The following is a 22,459-nucleotide window of genomic DNA, read 5'->3' on the forward strand; positions in this document are numbered from 1 at the left end:
AGGACCCTTGCTGCCCAAAAGCGAACTGTCCCCCTTTCCCAGATGGCACCCCTTCGCACACAAGCTGTGAGAGCTGCTGCAGGGGCTCTGTGGTTGGCTACATTTAGGAATCACACCACACGCTATCCCCGCAAAGCTCCTCAGGAGAATCACAACAGGATTTCAGGGGCTCTGAGAAGTGATGTAGTGAAGAAAGATTTTAAATTTCCATCAGAGAACAATTTCTTCACAGTACATCATTATTAGTGTCCTGTATGAGCAATGTTCCTAGAATCCTGGTTTGGGAAATGCTTAAAAGTAGTAGTCCTTTGTGGTCTGGATGTTGGTGTGATTTCCCTTCTGTGTAAAGATGAGTTTATTCACGTTGTGGGACAACTATGAGACTGCTTCATCTGTACACTGAGGAGCTTCTGCTGTCTGGGATACATACGATCTTCCCATGATGAGTGGAAATTAGCAGCCCTACGAAGCCCATTCTCCCAGATTATGAGAAACTTCAACTATTATAAAGGGATTTTAAAGCTCTAATAGGCCCTAACATGTTAAATCCTTAACTGAAACACACCAACTTATCTTTTTTCCTAATATTCTTTGTTTTATGAGAAAGGTCTCATTAACAAGAAAAGTTATTTAGTCCAAACAACAATTTCCAATATAGAGTATGAAGCCCAACCTCCCACCCAAATCTAAACACTTCAATGAGAACTTAAGAAAAGCCCGCAGCATGCAAAATCCTAACATATCAAAGAGAGTCTGATGTAATACAAACGGGCAGAAATGGTGTAAATTTATTTTAGAAAGACTTTTAGGAAGAGTTGAAACAGAATAGACTAGAAATTCTTAATTAGAAAAGAATAAAATTTCCTGAGCAATTTAGATATGCTAAGAAGTATATAAGCAGGTAAACAATCTATTGAAAGGTAATCAATTAAGTATAATCAACATAGTAACTCAGATTTGTCCAAAAAACTTATAGACAGATTACATAGACAGATTCAGTAAATGAGGGGATGCCTCAACGTGTATGAAAATAACCAGCTTCTATAATCAGAACCCTAATGAGAAACTGAAGAAGCAAATTTCAAATTGATACCAGTCTCAGATGTCACCACATCAAAGAGGCCTCCCTGACCTCCCTAACAAAAATACTCTCTGATTTTTTTTTTTTTTTTTTTTTGAGATGGAGTCTCACACTGTCACCTGCGCTAGAGTACAGTGGCATGTTCTTGGCTCACTGCAATCTCCGCCTCCCGGGTTCAAGAGATTCTCCTGCCTCAGCCTCCTGAGTAGCTGGGATTACAGGCACCCGCCACCATGCCCAGCTAATCCTTTGTATTTTAAGTACAGACAGTGTTTCACCATGTTGGCCAGGCTGGTCTCGAACTCCTGACCTCGTGATTCGCCTGCCTCGGCCTCCCTACGTGCTGGGATTACAGGTGTGAGCCACTGCCCCTGGCCTACTCTCTGACTCTTACCCCCTTTTTTCCTCCATAAACATTTGTTGTTAGCTGAAATCTTATCAACTATTTCATCATTTTATTTGTACATAATGGTCTCTTCCACTAGGATGTCAGGTACATGAGGTTGAAGACTTGGTCCAGTGTCATTCACTGCCCATTTATCATGTGGAACAACTACTAGATACATACTTGGTACTTAGTAAGAGGTTGTATTAATGAATGAGATCAGAGAACAGAACTAAAACAAGAAAGCTGAAAGAGAAAAAGCGTTTTCAAACAATACATGAACGTACTCATCAGAAATCTCAATATTGAGCTTCTGTTTGGTTTGGCTGAGAGTTGTGCGATAGAGCTTGGTGGCCATTTCAATCAGGTGATCACTGCTGAAGAGAAAATCTCCTTTACTAGCTGCTTCTGAGCCCTGCAAGGACAAACCAAGAGTCGGTCATAATTAAAGATACCTCAGGAGGTCAATATTTACAGGCTTGGCTAAAAACATATTTACAGTTTTCTTAAAACATCAGATCCTGGAATCCATTCTCCCAAGGTAAACAATAATGACAAAAGCAGTGTTTCTTCCAACTTGCTCAGAGCACTTTAGTAAGGTTACCTAACCCCCCTCCTACCCAAAGTCAGTGGATGCAGCAGAAGCACCATCTGCATCACTTGGAGCTTGCTAGAAAAGCAGAATCTCAGGCCCTACCACAGCCCCAATGAATATGAAATCACAACCCTACCTCCAGGTATGGGTTCACACATTCAGGTTTGAGGAGCATGGACCTAACCTGCAACTCTTCTGAAGGACTTGATTAAAAAACTTTTCAGTGATTTGGTTAAAACCCTAATGACAACACTTCTTTTTTTTTTTTTTTTTTTTTTTTTTTGAGACGGAGTCTCGCTCTGTCGCCCAGGCTGGAGTGCAGTGACTGGATCTTGGCTCACTGCAAGCTCCGTCTCCCGGGTTTACGCCATTCTCCTGCCTCAGCCTCCCCAGTAGCTGGGACTACAGGCGCCCGCCACCTCGCCCGGCTAGTTTTTTTGTATTTTTTAGTAGAGACGGGGGGGTTTCACCGGGTTAGCCAGGATGGTCTCGATCTCCTGACCTCGTGATCCGTCCGTCTCAGCCTCCCAAAGTGCTGGGATTATAGGCTTGAGCCACCGCGCCCGGCCGACAACACTTCTAACAAAAATCCCAGGGCAGTGGCTTTCAGCCTTAGCTGTGCAAGGGAATCATCTGGGTTTATTAAAAAAAAAAAAAGAAAAAGAAAAAAGGAAAAAAGAAAAAAAAAGATGCTTGTGCCCCCTTCTGAGAAATTCTAATTTGATTGCACGGGGTTATGGCCTGGGCATCAGCATTTTTAAAGTTCCCAAGCTGTTTAAATGTGTCACTGAGGTTGAGAATCACTGTCCTAGCATTTGATATGCTCCCTTTAAGTTAAGATCCAAAACAGGGTAAACAGGCTAAGGAAAGCTTTGGGGAGTTTTCTAAGCTTAGGGTCAGCCAGAGAGTAACATTATCAGCTAGACACATGCTCCTACATATGATCAATATTTGGTAGCTTTTGTTTACTCAGTGACTATGTGTTATGTGACAGGCCCTGTTCCTCCAGTGTCTCAATTAATCCTTACAACAATGCTATATGAAGTAGGCACTCTTACTATCCCCATTTTAAAGATGACAAAAAGTAGGTAGGCACACACAAGTTAAATGTCTTGGCCAAAATCATCACAAAGTGAGTGAGATCAACTCCAGAACCTACACGTAACCACTGCATCCAAGCCAGGAGTCCTGGTTAAGCTAAAGGCACAGAACACTAAAAATTATTTAGGTTAAAATTAACTGGCAGCTATTTTATTTTAGTTGTATCCTTTAATATAAACCCCCAGATTAGAGATGAACATTAAGACATTTACTAAGTTCATACATAGAAGAAAAAACAGGAGAAAACAAAATTTAAAACATCTTGATATTCCTATGTATTAGTCTCAAAAAGTGAAGTAAACTGGTCAATAAAAGTGATTAACTTTATTCAGTTACTGAAAAACCGAGCCTGAGATTTTATATAGGGGCAAATATCCAAAATTTGCAAATTAGCAAGGCAGATATATAAACTGCCATAGGATTAGTCAGATATGGAAATTTTTAAAATCAATGGCTGAGAGAGAGATGAAGTGCAGAAATCTTTTGTTGAATCTTTACCTCTTTGAGGTGGACGGCGAAGAAGCCATCATTTTGTGAGCTCATTGATACCTTGGTCACATCCACCAAGGGAACCTCTGACTTGATTTGTCCAGACTTTTGGTCAGCAAGAAGGAGATTATTATTTGTTAAGAGGAAAATCCGAGATGTACTCTAAAACAAAATAAAAAATAGTAAAAAACCAATGATCAAAAATACTCAAAAATGGTCTACGAGTTAAGGCATTATTTGCAAAAATGCATGTTTTATTCCAATAGCCTTCAACAAACACACCTATGTAAACCAAGAACACAGTAAGGAACATAAATAATACGTGTTATTTCCTAAAAATGTCAGAGAACAAGCAAAATTCCATCTAAGCTTAAAGGTGAGGGGAAATAGCTCCCTTCACAGTTAACTCTACTGAGAACATGAAATGCAAATTTTTACATTCAGAAAACAGGGTGACTATCCCAAGTAATAGGTACTTCTTATCAGTCTTCAAGGTCAGCATTTTTACCTTCCCATTAGCACGGTTAATTTTGTTCACTACTTCAGCAATGATGATCTTTTCTTCAATGGCATCTTTGAGTTTCTTATACTTGGGGTTCTTGTTGATTTCCAGGTAAGCCCCTTGGAATGGTTGCCCAACACTAAAGGAAAAAAATTCCTGCACATTAGAAATAGTTTCAAATGAAAGTTCTACTAAAAAAAGGAAACAGATCACTTGATTCTAAGGAATAGCTGATAACTTCATAAAAGTTTATTTCAATTTATTTTATATATTACACTTGCATCTGTCCTAAATATAAGTTGGAAATGAAACCTTAAACCTATTTCAAATATATTTTTGAGGTGATCATGGCATTTGGTAGGCAGGACTTTGATAATAATCTTGTCACATGGAACAACCAAGATAGAAATCACTCATAAGAATAATAGCTAAGACTCAAGTACATGGTCTCATGTGAAGGAAAAGGCAATTTCTTCTCATCTGTTAATATAAAGTTAACAGCTGCTCACAAAGGATTTACTAACGCCTTCAAACAACATGTGGCAGTGAAAAAAGAGCTGAAATCATTACCGTCACCTGCTCTAGAAAAAATTTCATTTCTTGCAGAGAATAAGAAAATCAAAAGACCTTCTGGGAAAGAGTAGATCCAGGGCAATCACTTTAGAAGAAAACTATAGAACACTTAATATTAACATGTAACTGTGGTTCTAAGTAGGCAAATACAGATGGTCCCTGACTTGGTTTGACTTAGGGTTTTTCAACTTTACAATGGTGCTCATACAACCATTCTGTTTTTCACTTTCAGTACAGTGGTCAATAAACCATATGAGATATCCAACACTTTATTATAAAACAGGCTTTGTGTTAGATGATTTTGTAGGCTGCAGATGATTTTGTAGCCAACTGTAGGCTAATGTAAGTGTGCTGAGCATGGTTAAGGTAGGTTAGGCTAAGTGATTGTGTTCAGTAGGTTAGGTGTATTAAATGCATTTTCAACTTATATTTTCAACTTCATATGACATATGACAACTTCATAAAAACTGATTTCAATTTATTTTGTACATTACACTTGGATCTGTCCTAAATGTAAGTTGGAAATGAAACCTTAAACCTATTTCAAATATATTTTTGAGGTGATCATGGCATTTGGTGGGCAGGACTTTGATAATAATCTTATCACATGGAACAAATCAACATAGAAATCACTCATAACCCATATGATGTGTGTAATTGCATCATAAGTTAAGCAGCATCTGTATATGAAAGAAGAATCAAGCCTCTTCTCCTAGAATATGCATTTAAATGGACAGACGTAACCAAAGCAAACATTCAGAATAAGGGCAATTTTTTTTCTTCAGAATAAATTTTTGTAAGAGGTTAACAGTACACTTACCACTAAGATGTCAATTTCCCTAAAGACTTGCCAGGGGACTCTTTCAGGACAGCTTCATCAAAGGCACTAAGGAAAAACTGCTGCTTCAAGGGATCTACAAGCTTCATTTTGAGCTACAAAGTTCTGGCAATTTGCAAATACAACTTTAAATGCTTATGTTGTGGGTGGAGGATCAGGGAAGAAAAATCCACGTAGGTGGTCAGCGTTTCACAGCTCTCAGGATATAAAAGGCCAACTCCCATAAGAGCTGCCACTTCGCAGGGTGGTGGGAGGCTAAGTTATTCCACCTCTCTCACTGCTGCGGGGTGAGTGTGCCACTATCCCTGAAAACTGATAAGACTACCCAAAAAGGACTTGGCTTGAAGTTAACTTTTTTTGGTTCCTATTCAAATGTGTTTTAAATTGTAAAAATGCTAACAGGCTTTTAAATTGTTTCCTCAAAGATGTATTTTCCAGCCTGTAGTTTCTGAAGAGTCAGCCACAGGAAATGCTCATTAAGAAGGTTACTCTCTAATTTAAAAATGTATAAATAAAAGCTGAATAAAATTAGTTGCTGAAGTAAGCATACAGACAAATTCTCCTGTTTGAAAATGCTTTATATAACAGGCACTTTGGACAACTTTGGATTCAGACACTGTGTTTGACTTAAGGGAGTATATATCACCTCAAGTAGCCACATCAGCTAACCAAGGAAGTTGTACAATTTAAAATATTTAAACCCAGTGAGTCTGGCAATGTACGTTCATTTAATCCTTTAAAAGGAAGATATTTGAAATGTGTGTAACGTCACAGAGAATATAAACATAATTTATTTAATAAACGCGAATAAACTCAGCATATAATACATTCTTTCGAGGCCATTCTTTGGCAGAAGCTTAACGTTGTTATAGATTTGGCTTGAAATCGTACAATCTACTTTTTTTATAAACACCAGATGAAAATGGGATAAGAATGCTGGGAGGAAATGATGAATGCAGGAGACGTAAGACTATTTGGATAAATAGTCTTTACCAAGGACTTCATTTGCTGAACTTGGGACTGGTGTTCCTTCTTTTTCTGAGTCCACGGTGTCTAAAATAAAGGAACTGAACGTGCTGTACAGGCCACAGAAGTCATATCCGTTGAGTTAGCAGACCAAAGGGCACCACGGACCAGTGCTCAAGCAACACTCGAAAAGTACTATCCTGGCTCGCGCTTTCATTTACCTTACAAATGAGTTTCTGACCTTGCTTGTTATGGCAGGAAGACTGGAATGGTGATTAAAGTATACTGCCAACAGAAATTTGGCTAGTTGTTTAAAACTATGGAAAAGGAGCAGGAATTTACAATGCAAACGTATCTTAACAGCCTATATAATTTTTATGTTAAATGACTTCTAATTATTTAGTAAAGTGTTTGAGCTAATGCTAATGGAGCGAAACCAACAATCGTAACCTCATTTCATTAAACTGCACTACAGAAGCCATGGCTCAAACAAATGTGTTTACATCAAGCTGATTATAAAATGATTTCCCAGAACTAAAATTGCACATCTAAGACTGAAATCAAACACCACGCAAAATGGCGTACAAATATACTTGAGAAACTTTGAAAATCCTGAATTTTATGGGTAAAGCAAAGCCATAATACCTAGATGGGTATAAAGCCTTCTTGTCTTTGAAGAGTTCACTGGCTTCTAGTTTCTCTTCATAAATAAGTTTCTGCTGGTCTGTGAATTGGTCCCTGTATTTTTTACACTGTGAGATATGAGAAGAAAGAAACAAAACATCATTTATATAAACAAATCATTATTCATTCTTAAATATGCTAAGACAATTTACCAGCAAGAAGAGTAAGGGAGAAAGTGTACAAAACATTCACTAAAAAGGCCAAAAACATTTTTCCCTTGTGGGTTTTAAAAAGTTTATCCTGGAAAATGTCAGAGTATTATTTGTATTGCAGAACCTGGGATGCTTCTTCAAAACACACCAGGGTCTAGTGGGCATGAGCTTTGCAAGTACTATTTCCTCCCACTATGTCAGTCCTTGGAAATCCTCTAGTCCTGCGGCTGTCACTCTAGTTCTAGAGAGACTCACAGTAAAAATATTGTGCATCACAATCCACTAAGCACATTTTCACACACATACACACACAGAAAATTGACATAAAAGCATCACAAAACAATACTCAATCTTTTCTATATATTGTACACTCTGTTATTTTCTATTCTGTTGCATTTCATTGAAAAACACTGGCAGTAATCTACTAAATTGATTTCATGACCCACAAATATGCTATGACCTACAGTTTGAAAACCACTGCTCCAAATCCCCCCACTACCATTTTACAATAGGGACGAGGGACCTGAGATATCCCCTTTCACTCTGTTCCTGAAGCTGCAATGAGAGGAGACAGTGGCCAGAGGAGCAGGGCCAGGTTTTTTAGATGAGCATTCCTAGAAATTCAGTTACAGGTGGGGTCAAGTGCTACTGAAATAACTGCATGAAGAAATGTTAGCACTGCTGCTGACCCTTTTCCATGGAAAGGCTCCCTTCAGGAATAAACAGCCCTCATCTCCCACCTCCAATCCAATGGAGGAATGGGTGAGATCGCAAAGCCAGGGGAGAGCAGAGGTGGTGCAGATCCCCAGCACTGGGCGCTCCCTGTCATTATTTATGAAAACAGTTTCTGGGTTAGACTCAAAAAAGGAGACAAGCCATTAGGACGTTCACGAATCTCGCCAAATTGGCTGTTAGAGAACAGAAGTCAGACTCCAGTTCCTTATGTTGTACGGTACCACTTATCAAGCTAATCAGTGATAATGTCACTCTATACATATATGACTCTGATAAAAAACAAGCCCACCCTGCTGGGCAGGAAAGCTTCCTGGAGGATGTATGCACTGAGCTTTCATCTACTAAATACACGCCCTTCCATCTAATGATTTTATTACATCTGATAACTGCATATATTTAACATTTCACATATCAACTGACAAGGTTATCGAAATAAGGTCAACATCTATACAAGTGCCCCACGTGCTCCATGCTGGGAAACATCTAAATTACATGCCATATTCTCATATAAAATCAGAGAGCTAAAATAAAAGGCAATATAAAACAGATTTCCAGCTTCCCTGTAATTTAGATAGAGGATGTGTTACTATCTTTAGGGATAGGGAAAAGCCTTTTTTCCCACCCATCAAAGTGTGTGTGTTCACATGCATTATCTGATTATGTGTTCTGTACATCTGATAAAGTAAACTCTTCGATCTGCAGGATTTAACTCTGTTGCCTGAAGGTGTCCGAATTTTATGATTTCTCTGTCCTACCGTATTCCTTTAGACAAAGAGAAAAACATATGAACAAAAAACTGAACTACTTGAGAGCAGCTGGAACCTGGAATGGAAAGAAAATGCAGCCCTGTGCTCCCCGTTCCAGCCAGGGCCGAGAGGCGACTGCACAGGGAACACTTGGGCTGGTGTGGTGGCTCTCACAGAAACTCAATATGGTGCATGGGGGAAAATCACCAAAGTTCTCAAGTAATCCTCTTTGAGGTAAAGGAAGAATGTGTTACAGTTTTGATTTTACGTTAAGTTTTCAAACACTCAAAATAAGTAAGAAAGTGTCTGAAAAGATGTAACATGACATTTTTTACCCTCCACAAGTGGAAAATCCTTTTTAGCTCCTTGTGAGTAGAATCCAAGAATAAGTAAGGTCTTGAGGGCCAATTCTTGTCTATTGGAGATAAGGAAGGCATCTTATTTTTCATTTCCAAGAAGTATTTTTGCACCTGTGTTGGGTTTGACAGAAAATATTACGTGAGGAAAATATACCACAAAAGACACTGTTTTATATACATCATGATCAAATAAACCAGACGATAGTGGAATTTATTTAACTTTGGAATTTATAAAACTGGTAACTCATCTGGGAAGTCTCTATTCCACTCTTTCATAATGGCTGGGGAAATATGAGTTCCACCAAATGGTTAAGAGATAAGAGGAATACTAATGCTAACACTCATATTAACACTAATACTAACGCCAGCCGGCTCTATAGAGCTGTATTGTCTAAAACGCAGCCACTAGTCACACAGGCTATTTATATTTACATTTTAGGTAATTAAAATTAAATTTAAAAATCCAGTTCCTCAGTCACACTAGTTACACTTCAAGTGCTTAATAACCACATGAGGCTAGTGGCCGGCTACTCTATTGTACCTCAAAGTTATAGGGCGTTTTCCTCACTGCAGAAAGCTCTACTGGACAGTGTTGTTCTAGAGTACGTGATATGTGCCCAGCCCTGCACTCTATCATTACTTCATTTTAATCCTCACAACAACTCTATGAGGCTAGTGCCATTATTATCCCCATTTTACAGATGAGAAAATGAGGCTCACTGAAGTCAGAATTTGCTCAAGTCACAAATCTCTAAGCGACAGTGGAGGCTGACTCCAGAGTTTGCAGTCTGTTCAGCACTACATATACCTCTCTGAAAGACGGAGAACTCCAGAGTCCCTGCGGGTGGAGCTGCACAGCCTGGCTCCCGGTCACCCCTCTCCCCACTAATTTGCTTGCCAGCCTTGCCCTGCCATAGCTCATGGCAGTTTCACAGGGTAAGGCCCTGGCTTTCTTGAGTCTACTTTCCCCCAAAAGTTCTCTCTGTCAAATAAGACAAACATTGTATTAATAATATATGGGCCACTAAAAACTCTTTCTGACACAATTCTACCTGAATTTGGGAGACGATTTCAAAAGATTACTTACTCTCAGTGTCACAGCTATGATTTAATTATTATTTAAAAAGTCACGTCTGTCATTTAAGAGAAGGCACATTTTATGGAGTTGGTGATATTAAGTGGGTAATTCCATAATGCTAATTAGCCACACACATAAAGTGTCAACTTACAATTCTCTGAAGCGTGAACTCATAGATTTTCTTTCCAGCATTGGCTCTGAAGAATTTCCTGTATTCTCTACGTACCTTTAAAAAGAAGACGCAGGTTGCAGTGGTTAACGTGTGGCTGGTACAGGTGCATAATGATACACCTCTATTAAAAATGAAAAAGTGTCAAACAAGTCAACTTATAAGTGTCTTTTCTGGATTTAGTACAATAATTGAAGCACATTCACATAGTGGATCTTAAGTCAGAGAGAAAGAAATTGAGAGATGTAAAATGATGAAACCAGAATGAACTGATGTTTTAAATCCTCTTAGTAGTTTCTGAAGAATCTGATGATTTGACAAGAAACATTTTACAGGCACAGCTGCAAACTCATCCCAAATTAAAATACATTAAAAAACTATATAAAATAATGTTCTCTTCAGATTGTTTTGTAAAAGGCAAAAAGAAAAAAAAATGTCTGAAGAATTGTATCAGTTTCCAAAAGCCTTGCATAGAAGATCAGGCTTTAGTACTACACACTGAGAACTGAATATGGCTAAAAATAAGAATTTAAAAAGAAGCTTTGAAACTACCATTACCTTCCATTTCATTGTATTAATTTTTCTCTATCATCTCTACTCTCACCAAACTTTATACTTAATGCTATCCGAGCACTTAAAACATCATATTATAGTTTTAGTTCACACATTTTTTCCTTGCTACATTGTCATATTTACTTCATATACTAATGTCTAACAAATAACAGTAACTAAGTGGAGTGTTTGCATAACAAATGAATAAATTATATAGTTAAATTTTGAAACTGAGGGAAATATATCTTTATTTATTACCATCCAGATATAAATGGGAGAGTTAGAATTTAGCAAAATATTAGCCTATCTGAATAATTCAGACATTGCATATCTTTTTTCTTTTCTCTCTAGTTTTCTAGGTTTAACTGCACATGTTCAAAATATTTCTACATTAGGGGATGTAAGCCAGTAATCTTCTAAACAAATTCAGTTTATAGATAAATGTTTTGTATGCATATTTGTAAGTTAAGAACTTAATATAATAATTCTGCAGATTTCTCTTAAAGTTGTCTAAGATCTAGCAACATTGAGGCCTAGTCCTATAAAATAAGGGCCAGGGAGACCAAAGCAGCTGCTGTTGCCTTTAGATGAGACATGCATGCTCCAAACTACACAAGTCCCCCTTGCTCCTGATCCACCTCCCATCTGCTGCTTTCTTCATCTGTGTGACCAACCCGGTCCCTCAGCATTTGCACACCAGACCCATTCTCTACATCTAAAGATTATTAAGGTTTAAAAACTGTAACATATACCATATGGGCAGTTTTTCCTTTTACAGGCATACCTCATTTTAATGCACTCTGCAGACATTGAGGTTTTACAAATTGAAGGTTCGTGGCAACCCTGCATCAAACAAGCCTATTGGCACCATTTTTCCAACAGCATGTGTTCATTCTGTGTCTCTGTGTCACAATCTGGTAATTCTCACAATATTTCAAACTTTTTCATTATTATTCTATCTGTAAGATGGTGAACTTAAGAGACAGTGTGTGTATTCTGACTGCTCCACCCACTGGCCGTTCTCTCATCTCTCTCCCTCTCCTCGGGCCTCCCTTATTCCCCAAGACACAGCAATATAGAAATTAATTAATATTGAATTAATAACCCTATAATGGCTTCTCAGTGTTCAAGTGAAAGGAAGGGTCACAAACTTCTCACTTTAAATTGAAAGCTAGAAACGGTTAAGCTTAGTGAGGAAGGCATGTCAACAGCTGAGGCAGTCCAAAAGCTAGGACCCTTGTGCCAAACAGCCAAGTTATAAATGCAAAGGAAACATTCTTGAAGGAAATTAAAAGTGTTATTCCAGTGAACACACAAATGACAAGAAGGTGAAACAGCCTCATTGCTGATAAGAAAACTTTAGTGGTCTAGATATAAGATCAAACCAGCCACAACATTCCTCTAAGCCAAGACCTAATCCAGAGCAATGTCCTAACTCTCTTCAATTCTAAGAAGGCTGAGAGAGGTGAGGAAGCTGCAGAAGAAAAGTTTATTAACTTTTCATCAGGGTTAAGGAAAGAAGCTGCAAGTGCTGATATAGAAGCTGCAGAAAGTTATCCAGGAGATCTAGCTAGATCACTGATGAATGCGGCTACATTCAATAACAGATTTCCAATGTAGACAAAACAGCCTTCTATTGGAAGATGCCATCTAGACTTTGATAGCTAGAGAGGAGAAGCTAATGTCTGGCTTCAAAGGACAGGCTGATTATCTTGTTATAGGATAATACAGCTACTAACTTTAAGCTGGAACTAATGCTCATTCACCATTAGAAAAATCCTACAGCTTAAGAATTATGCTAAATCTACTCTGCCTGTGTGCTCCATAAATGGAACAACAAAGCCTAGATGATAGCACATCTGCTTAGAGCACCGTTTACTTACTATCTTAAGCCCCATATTGAGACCCACTGCTCAGAAAAGAGATAACTTTCAAAATATTAATTCACACTGACAAGGCACCTGGTCACCCAAGAGCTCTGATGGATATATACAAGGAGATTAATGTTTTCACACCTGCTAACACTACATCCACTCTGCAGCTCATGGATCAAGGAGTAATTCCCAGTCTTATGATTTAAGAAATACATTTTTTAAGTCTATACCTGCCACAGACAGTGATTCCTCTGGTGGATCTGGGCAAAGTATATTAAAAACTTTCCAGAAAAGAATCATCATTCTGGGTGCCATTAAGAACATTCGAGATTCATGGGAGGAGGTCAAAACAGCCACATTAATAAAAGTTTGGAAGAAGTTGATTCCAACTCTCATGGATGACTTGGAGGGGGCTCAAAACTTTAGTGGAGGAAGTAACTGCAGATGTGGCGATATATCAAGAGAACCAGAATTAGAAGTGAAGCCTGAAAATGGGACTGAATTGCTGCAATCTCAAGATAAGATGTAAATGAACAAGGAGTTGCTTCTTACGGATGACGAAAGAAAGTAGTTTCCTGAGATGGAATCTACTCCTGATGAAGATGCTGTGAACACTGTTGAAATGACAACAAAGGATCTGGAATATTCCATAAGCTTAGTTGACAAAGCCAGTGATAAGGTTTGAGAGGATTAATTCCAATTTTGAAAGAAGTTCTACACTGGGTAAAATACTATCAAATGCCAACATATGCTATATAGAAATCTTTCAGGAAAGGAAATCAATCTATGTGGCAAACTTCATTGTTGTCTTGTTTTAAGAAACTGCCATAGCCACCACAACCTTCAGCAGCCACATCAGTCAGCAGCCATCGACATCAAGACAAGAGAAGACTCTCCACCAGGAAAAATATTACAACTTGCTAAAGGCTCAGATGATGGTTAGCATTTTTTAGCAATAAAGTATTTGTAAAGTATGTACTTTGGCGTTTTAGACATAATGCTATTAGACACTTAATAGACTATAGTAGAGATAGCGTAAACATAACTTTTGTTTGCACTGGAAAACAAAACATTTGTGTGATTCACTTTATTGTGATATTTACTTTATTGTAGAGATCTAGAACTGAGCCTGCAATGTCTCTGAGGTATGCCTGTATTCATATTCTAGTTACTGATTACCATTTGCCTTTTAGCCACGGAGTTGTCAGATCCACAAACATTTCTAATCTCAAACTAAGGTGAGAAGGGACAAGGAGAAGAAAAATGTTACCTAACAATTGGCTCCTGAAATTATAATAGCATATGAGAAGTTACGTAAGAATATGTCCTTAAAAATATACCTGAAGTCCTACTATATTTAGTTGAGCTTCATTATAACTGAGCTCATTGCTACATGCATTTTGATATTCCACAGGGCAGGTTATTTCTCCCAAAATACAACTACAGACCTTTAAAGCCCAGTGACAACATGCTGGCATACATGATGGTGCCCCCTGGGGGAAATGGGAGTCTTAAAAAGGCTCACTGCACTTTGTAATTATTTCCACAAGAAAAGTCAATCATTTGAGAGGGCAAAACTATCATTCATATTACCATGATTCTCTTTTAGAAAAAAAAAAAATACAAAATTATTACATTCTTGGACTTCAAGTTTGATCTTATTTCATACAATACTGGTAATATAGTAAAGTACTTCTGTTTTGTTGGAGACTGAGAGGAAGAAAGTTATGTCTAGAGTAAGCCCAGTTAGCTTCTGCTAAAATAATATTCCCCTACAAACTGAATGTGCTTTGTAAGTTGGTAGTGCACACCCCTAATGCAAAAATGTTCTGAAATCATATGCAGTTACCCAGAAAACTGAAGACAAATGTATTACTGATGGACATCATTTTATAGAGTAAAAATCCTGATTCAATGTTAATTTTCCTTCCTGTTATGAAAATTAGAATGCAAATTAGAGGATGTGAATTAAATGGGAAAATGTTTACTTTTGTTTGACTTTAAAGAAACCGGTTATAGAGCTTGTTTGGAGTTCTTCGAACAGAACATCTACTAAAATTCATATTTAAGTTACTTCTTCATTACTTCAAATATTACTTGGTGAATACTCAGTATAATCAAAAAGGATAATTTACTAAAATTTATAGGCCGAAGTTGCAGAAAAAAATGCAGATTATTCAAAGCAGGATTCAGGGATATTTCTAATGGTTGTTCAGATTTAGAGTCAATGATCTCTCAGATAATATTCAAATATTTAGAGTAAGATTAAATATCATAGGATTAAAGTAAAAATAATGATAAGAAATACTGTCAAAAAAGGGGCCTAATTATCCCCCAAAGGCAATATGGATGGCTTCCTATGGTGATTAATTATTGAATTTGGAAGACCAGATCGTTACATGGCGTAAAGAATATTCTAAAGCCTTTTCAGAGCTTGGAGTTATTTACTTATGTGTAGTTCTGGACACATAAGTGTACCCTACTGTAGTAAGCACACTTTGAAATAAACGCTGCCATAATCACAAGGTATTTGAATTAGAGGTTCTCTTTAACATGAATGATCCACTGGTCTCTGAATCTATGATCTTATTAATCAAAATCTGTAAGCTTAGTGATGCAAGACCCTTTGGTTCCTGCACTGAACAATTAGAACAATGGTCGCTCTGAAGAAAGCTCTACTCCAGGCAGCCATTATTGGGGCAGAATTGGCATAAAAAGGGAAACAAAAGCCTGGCATCCCTAGGCTGGTCAGTGTGGATGTAGGGCAGCTTTGAGCTCAACTATTGTAACCGTGTCTCACAGATTTTAAAAAAACAACTTTACACTCATAAAGATAACAAACTAGAACTTTGATAACATAGTATCTTGAATAAAACATGCCATATTGCTATTACATTAAACCCATTATTTAAAGAAATAGAAATCACAAAATCAGAAAAAAAATTAGTGTATAGGTTTCTTCTGAAAAACGTAAAAAAATTAAGCAAGATGACATTCTACAAGACTGTGCAGACCATCAGCAAGCATAATCAGTCGTTTTCTCAGGGTTAGTAGGTGCTAGGCTTTATGAAGTTCACCCTGGACAGAAACAAGTGGTTGAGGAAGTACCTTCAGTCCAAGCCAGTAAGCCCAAATGACAGCAACTGCATGCTTACGCCTAGCCTCCTCCTTCAAGCGTTTCAATTCCCTTCGAGCCTAGAATGTTTTAGATAGTAAATAAAAGAGACAGCCCAATGCAGACAGCACAAATGACCAGAAAAAGATACCCCACCAAACAGAAGAGCCAATTTATGAATAAGGATTTCAGAATGACAGAAGAACAGTGCATAATAATTCAAACCCAAAGAATTGGTGCCAGGCTGGTGCAGCGCTTGTATTTTCAGTGCACTGAGATTCTGTTCCAGAGGAGGGCAATCTGTGTGGTTCCCAAGGAAATCATTTCCCACCCCTTACTTCCATTCTTTTTCTTTTCTCTTCCTTGTTCTCTCTCCCTGTTTGCTGCCTTCTCTACACCCTTTCACTCCCATATCAAAGCCTTCAAAGTCTGAGTAACAGCCCTAATGACGTCATTAGAATCCCCTTTGCTGACAGCATATTGGGCTGAAGAAGCTATGCACTCCTGTCTGAGTTCATCCCTTTGGATGGAAAAAAGATAACTCTTGTGAACAATCATTTAGAAAACTGGGAGGAAAAAAGGTTATTTCTCTGAAGTGCAAACAAAAACCAAAACTAACAAAACTCAAAAATTACTTCTAGTCAAAAAATGAAAAGTGGCATGTATAAAAATTCAGTTTTAGCTAAGGTCCCCAAAGTGAAATATACTGAAGACTGAAGCAATTATAGATTAAACTTATAGGTTTAACAATTACTGTTAGGGAAAAAAAAATCTTAGACAAGCTATTCTCAAGGATATACATAGGCACTAATTGTTCAAGATATTATAGTACTGAGACTGGGAAATGAACTCACTGGATGGAGAAATCCTAGCAAGACCCATCTAAGAGTCCTTTTGCTTCCGCTACAACATTTCCCTCAGTTGACTAGAGGAACAGGTTTGCTCTTCACAGATTTTTCAGGAAAAGCACAAATGAACAACTCCGGTTAGTTTTTGGCAAATTTAGCTCTTTATTCAGGCAGATGTTGACTTTCCTCATTTTCTCACAAGATAGGCTTATAATGTTGACAAGGTGGACTTCAAAACACAGGACTCTGTTGATGTCTGTGTTTCTAACTGGAATACACATTTTTAGCAAAGATGACCTTTGATTTTCTAAGTAACAAAAACATCTAAAAATCTTGTCCCTTGGGGTATGTGAAATGTTCACAGAGCCCACGACTATGCCTGGGGATTAGTGAGAGTATTTCAGGAGGCCTTTGTTTCTGAAAACAAACAGCTGATGCTGAAATTCCTGGGATTCTTCAGTGGCAATTATAGCTAGCTGTGCATGAACATAGTTTTCTGTTAAATCACAGATGATAATTCTTTGCACATGTAATATTTTGCTTATAATAATCAATAGCTGCCACAGTGAGCCTAAAAAAAAACTTCATTCATAAATTAATTTTTTAAAGACGTATGTTAGAGGCATTTCCATTGTCAACATGTTGCAGAGACCGATTGAAGCCCAAACTTGAACATTCCCAACATGCGCAACCCCTCCAGAAAACCTCTAAAAAACTGCTAGCATTCATCAGTGGGGAGGGGGGAACCTAAACATGCATGTTATTTAAGAGTTGTTTTGTTTTGTTTTAAAGAGCAATGGTACTAGTGCCTTTTTAGTAAGCAATTAGTTTTATTGGCCTACGCATGCCTAAGCTTCCTATGCATACTACTGAACTGATGTTTCCAGGTGTGTTAAATCTGGCGGCTAGGACATGCACCAGTGTGAGCCACTATTAATTGCAGTCATTCATCCCCTAATAGTCTAGAGATAAGGACTGATTATTGCAGAATTCCCGGATGGAGTGTTGGGATATGTGCAACAAGTACCTTAGATCCAAGCCAGTAAGCCCAAATAACTGCAATAGCATGTTTATTCCTAGCCTCCTCCTTCAGCCGTCTCAGTTCCCTTCGCGCCTGTGATGCATTTGAAAAGGAGTTACAGAAAAGTTTAAGGCAGGAAAGGTTACTGCTGGTTTTCAATGAAGAAAGAAAAAGAGAGACACTAGTCACCACCAAATGGTAAATGCAAAAGCATGTGCCACCACCCCACAACAAAATGTTGGAAAGAGCAAGAGGCAAACACGTGCTCAGTAGCTCAAGCCAGTGAAACACTTTCTGCCCCTGAAGCCGAGGGTTTATGGTTCCACATGACATTACTGCTGACCCACCACCTTCCTGGGGGTCTCTGGCCTACCTGGGTCCCGTGCCAATATGCAGCAATGGTCGTGACTGCTTCCTTACAGCGCTTCTGATGCTTCAGTTCCCGCAGAATTTTTCGAGCCTAAAGGGCAGAATCACCCAAAAGAACGTTTAAAAAAATGGAATTGACAGTGACTTGAAAAAAAAACCTGAAGAGATGATTGTCCTAACACCTACGATATCGTGAAAAATCACAGGTTAAAGAAGGTGAAGGTGACTAGCCCCAAACTGACTATGAGAAGGTGGACAATGAAGACATCAGCAAGCATGACAGTGTGGTTTCCACTTGATTGGAACAGCGGCTTCCCATACCCTGATACACAATAGGAAAAATTTTTGACTACAGCACCACAAGCTGGCACACAACTGTGGGATGAAACAGTTCTCAGAAGGTGGCCAGAGGATTCCAATGATCCTCTGAAGGCCACTGTATCCCTTTCCTTATTATTGCCTGGAATGTAACTGTAGCTGTCCTTCTTATTCAAGAGATTTTTAAAACTGCAAAACCAAAATAATCTCATTGATCCCAAACCAGCGGTTTCTTTCCATTAGTTGCTGGAAACTGATCGTATGGGGGCCAGGAGGACACCTGGTTTGAAGGTGGACTTCTAGTCCTTCCTCTGAGGTCCCTAGCCTACAAACGGGGCCCCAGGGTCCAGTCATGAGGCCAGGGAAGAAGCTGCAGGCAGCAATTTCACTTACTCTGCATGTTCAGATTTGTGTTTTGCCATTTGCCATGGGACAACTACTAAGCCCTTAACTTGTTGAGGGCCTGGGCAAGGTCAGTCAGTGTTGCTGGACTCGGGACCGAGGGGCTACCCTCTGAAAGGGCTCCAGGCCTGGGCACTAGCCCTCTGGATCCAGACCATGCCACAAAATCTCCTCACAGGAAAGGGGTCAGAACATGCTCTGAAGTATCGTTGACCTAGATGAGGGATCCGTAAACTTTTTCTGTAAAGTGCTTTTGGCTCTGAAGGTCACACAGTCTATTGCTACGACTTGACTCTACCACTGTAGTGCTAGAGCAGCCAGCCAATCTGTGAAATAAATGAATGTGGCTGTGTTCCAATAAAACTTTATTTATGTACACTGAAATGTGTATTCCACAGACTTTTCATATGTCATGAAATCATCATCTTTTCCTTTTTTAAAAACAACAGTTTAAAAATATAAAAACCATTCTCAGCTTGCAGGTTGTATAACAGACAGCAGGCTGGATTTGGCCTGTGGCCTGTAGTTCACTGACCCTTGGCTTGGGGCCCATAGTTCATTGACCCTTGAACCAAGTCTTGGCAGGAAGGACCTGGAACCAGGCTGTCCACTGTGACGGCTCCCCCATGTCCCCACCACTAGTCCTGGCCAGATCTCAGGATCTTTCAGTCGTGATGGCAAGCCTGCAAGATGGTTACTGGACAGTTATGGAAGTCACTGGGGTAGGGGTTCTGAGTATGAAAGCAATGGCTGTGAGATAGCCTTCTGTACTACAGCTTTTCTCAAAAACATGGGGCAAAGGGATATTGAAATCATGTACGGGTATTACTTCAAGGACTTCCTGCTTAGAGAACAAAAGCGCTTAAAAAGAAAGCTGGTTAGAAGGAAGTGGCCAAGACATGGTCACCAGGGTCCCTGTTTGGCCCATAATATTTATTCTTTCCATCTGACTGTTTACAGGCCAGGCAGGAGACAGAGGAGCCCTCCCCTGCAGGGTGAGCCTAAAGACATTATCCTTTGTGAAAAACCAGAAAACCCCAAATAAATAAAGCATACTTCTTTTAAACTCACCTTCCAACCCCGGATATAAGACTGAATTACTAAGGCGGAACTCTTTGTCTGCTGGTACCTCTTTTGTTGCTGTAGGATAAAAGGGGAAGATATTGGCAGTTGTAGTTACATATCTGTAACGCACACAAGGATTGAGAAAGGGTATTTGCTCACATCGTCTGACTGACTCTTAATTATCCATACTCCTTCTGGAAACCAATACATAAAGAAACCAAAATATCAAATAATCCAATAATATTACAGTTAATCCAAAGTATGCTTTAAGGATGCTGAATAAAATAATTCCTAAATGACTCAGGACACCGCATTATTATCATTACTTTCTTCGTCTCATGCTGTTATAATACAGAGTTCCACACACGGCAGATACTCAGTAAACGCATATTGAATGAAAACTCACTGAGTTCTGCATCTGCTTTTGAGTGTTCTCTCTTCTTGGTATCATTTCTCACCATGCTACTTACTGGACTCACCTCTAAACCTCCCTAGCTTCTTTTAGGTTTCCTTACTTTTACTCTGCCTCAAGCTGGAAAATCAGCTAAAAATTTAAGTAAACTGCTATCAATCAACTAAATATTTCTATATTGAGCCTCTACTATGCATAAAGCCTTTTAATAGAACCATGAGGATATAAATGTGCATCTGACTCCATCCCTGCCCTCAAGGACTTGAAGTGGACACAGGTCGACAGTATAAAGGATAAACAGTACCCTGGGAGAGATGCAGCACAGAGAGCACAAGAGGCAGGCTCAGAGGCAGCAGAGGTTACTTCCAGGTGGAGAAGGTCAAAGAAGACCTAGTGAGGCTCCCAGCTCTGGCTCAACAAGCTCAATGCCCAGAGGACTTTCTTTCTTCTAGGGCTGATGCCTTAGAGTGGAGGCTGCTGGAATACTCCCTAGAAAAGTGAGCTTTTACAGTATTCACTTTGGAATATACACTGAAACATGGGCATCCCTGATGAAAATTCACAGCATTTCAAAGTACTAAAGTCACATTATGAATTCTTCATGTTAGAAGTGCTAGATGGCTCAGCCCCCATTCTCTGAGGTGGGAGATGCCTTCCCAGGCTGCCAGGCTTTGTCTTGGAAAATCAGAGGTAATGGGTGATGGTATCAATAGATGGGCAGAGGAACAAAAAAAGGATGCCAGGGAGAAAATCCAAGAGGATCCTGGGACCTCAGACAAGGCACTCACCTTCTCTGAGCCTCAGTTTCCCCAGCTGTTAAATGAGGAGATGTAAAATCTCTAGGATTCTTCCCAGAGTAATATTCCACAGATGTATGAACAACCTACAGCTATGGTACCTGACTATCACTCTGACATCCATTTGTAACCTCTGTGTTTTTTGTTTTTTTTAATTCATAAATGTCTTGAAAATAACTACATCTCACTTGAAAATTCATCTCTAGGAAACATGAAATATCACAAAATATGGAATAACTTAAAAGTAATCAGCAACTAAAAAGGAGCATTCAAGAAATCTTTTGAGTTATCTGGTTGACGGAAAATAATGAGTTTAATCACTGGCTTGAGTAACACGCAGTGAGCTGGTTGAGGTATGTAGTTCAAATTTTGAAAGAGATGTTAACACTAGAGCAAAGTTAATGCATTCTCTAAAACTGGGGCTATTCTTAGTTTTCATTCTACAAACTAATATTGCTTATAACTCCTGACATCATGAACTAATGATACATAGTGACATTTTAAAATCTGGTGATATTAAAGATTTATATTGGGAGAAAAGGCACAAATAATACTTAATCTTCCTGGTTCTTGGCATTGCCTGTTCTTTCTCATCCTTCTGATCAAATGGCCCCTCCCAGAAGTTTCTCCTTGACCACTCTTAGGTCACATCCCGCCTCCCCATTATTCTTTATCTCAGTTCTCTGTTTCCTTCCTAGCACTTACAACAGTCTATAATTGTTCTGATTATTTGTTTGCTTAAATGCATATTGTCTTTCACTAGATATAAGCTTTAGGAAGTCAGGAATTAGGTTGTTTTGTCCACCTTGCTAACATGTTTTAAAAATATTTGTAGAATTCAAGACAGATGAATCCAGCACACTTGTAAACTTTTCTTAATGACCTCAAAATAAGAAATTATAAAAAGGGCTCCTTAAGGACTGCTTACTTGTTGGTCCTCCCTTTCTCAGCCAAACAGAAAACAGAGCATTATGAATCTGCAGCAGAGTTAAGGATGCTACTATGTGTACAGAGGAGACTCCATGGCCACCAGGCTGGGTGACAACAGTCCAAAGTGCCTTTGCAGAATGCATACGAATGACTCTATCATTCACATGGCTGGGCAGATTCATATTTTAAGACTTATACTGCTGGTTATAATCTTAACTAGCATGAGCCATTGTAAAGATACTCTCAAGCTGATTTTCTTTAACTTAATCACTTAAGTACCTCATTAATTTGTAAAACTTCGAA

The 22,459-nt window shown here is 38.7% G+C and overlaps 1 protein-coding gene across 6 annotated transcripts in view; it reads right to left on the reverse strand.

Moving 5' to 3' along the window:
• Window positions 1-22,459, reverse strand: part of MYO1B (myosin IB) — a 185,279-nt gene that overhangs the window by 8,237 nt on the left and 154,583 nt on the right. For 3 of the 6 annotated variants that reach the window (XM_010379768.2, XM_030915966.1, XM_030915968.1), the window contains 10 exons: window positions 20,024-20,092; window positions 18,237-18,323; window positions 17,870-17,956; window positions 15,988-16,074; window positions 10,436-10,510; window positions 9,183-9,317; window positions 7,176-7,282; window positions 4,160-4,292; window positions 3,661-3,813; window positions 1,754-1,881 (listed from right to left, as the gene is read on the reverse strand). In XM_010379768.2, coding sequence (XP_010378070.1) covers window positions 1,754-1,881; window positions 3,661-3,813; window positions 4,160-4,292; window positions 7,176-7,282; window positions 9,183-9,317; window positions 10,436-10,510; window positions 15,988-16,074; window positions 17,870-17,956; window positions 18,237-18,323; window positions 20,024-20,092 — 1,061 coding nt within the window. The remainder of the gene's footprint in view (window positions 1-1,753; window positions 1,882-3,660; window positions 3,814-4,159; window positions 4,293-7,175; window positions 7,283-9,182; window positions 9,318-10,435; window positions 10,511-15,987; window positions 16,075-17,869; window positions 17,957-18,236; window positions 18,324-20,023; window positions 20,093-22,459) is intronic. The other 3 variants (XM_010379771.2, XM_030915967.1, XM_010379774.2) reach the window with 3 other exon arrangements.

Source organism: Rhinopithecus roxellana, chromosome 14, assembly GCF_007565055.1.
Source record: "Rhinopithecus roxellana isolate Shanxi Qingling chromosome 14, ASM756505v1, whole genome shotgun sequence".
In the NCBI taxonomy this organism is placed as follows: domain Eukaryota; kingdom Metazoa; phylum Chordata; class Mammalia; order Primates; family Cercopithecidae; genus Rhinopithecus; species Rhinopithecus roxellana.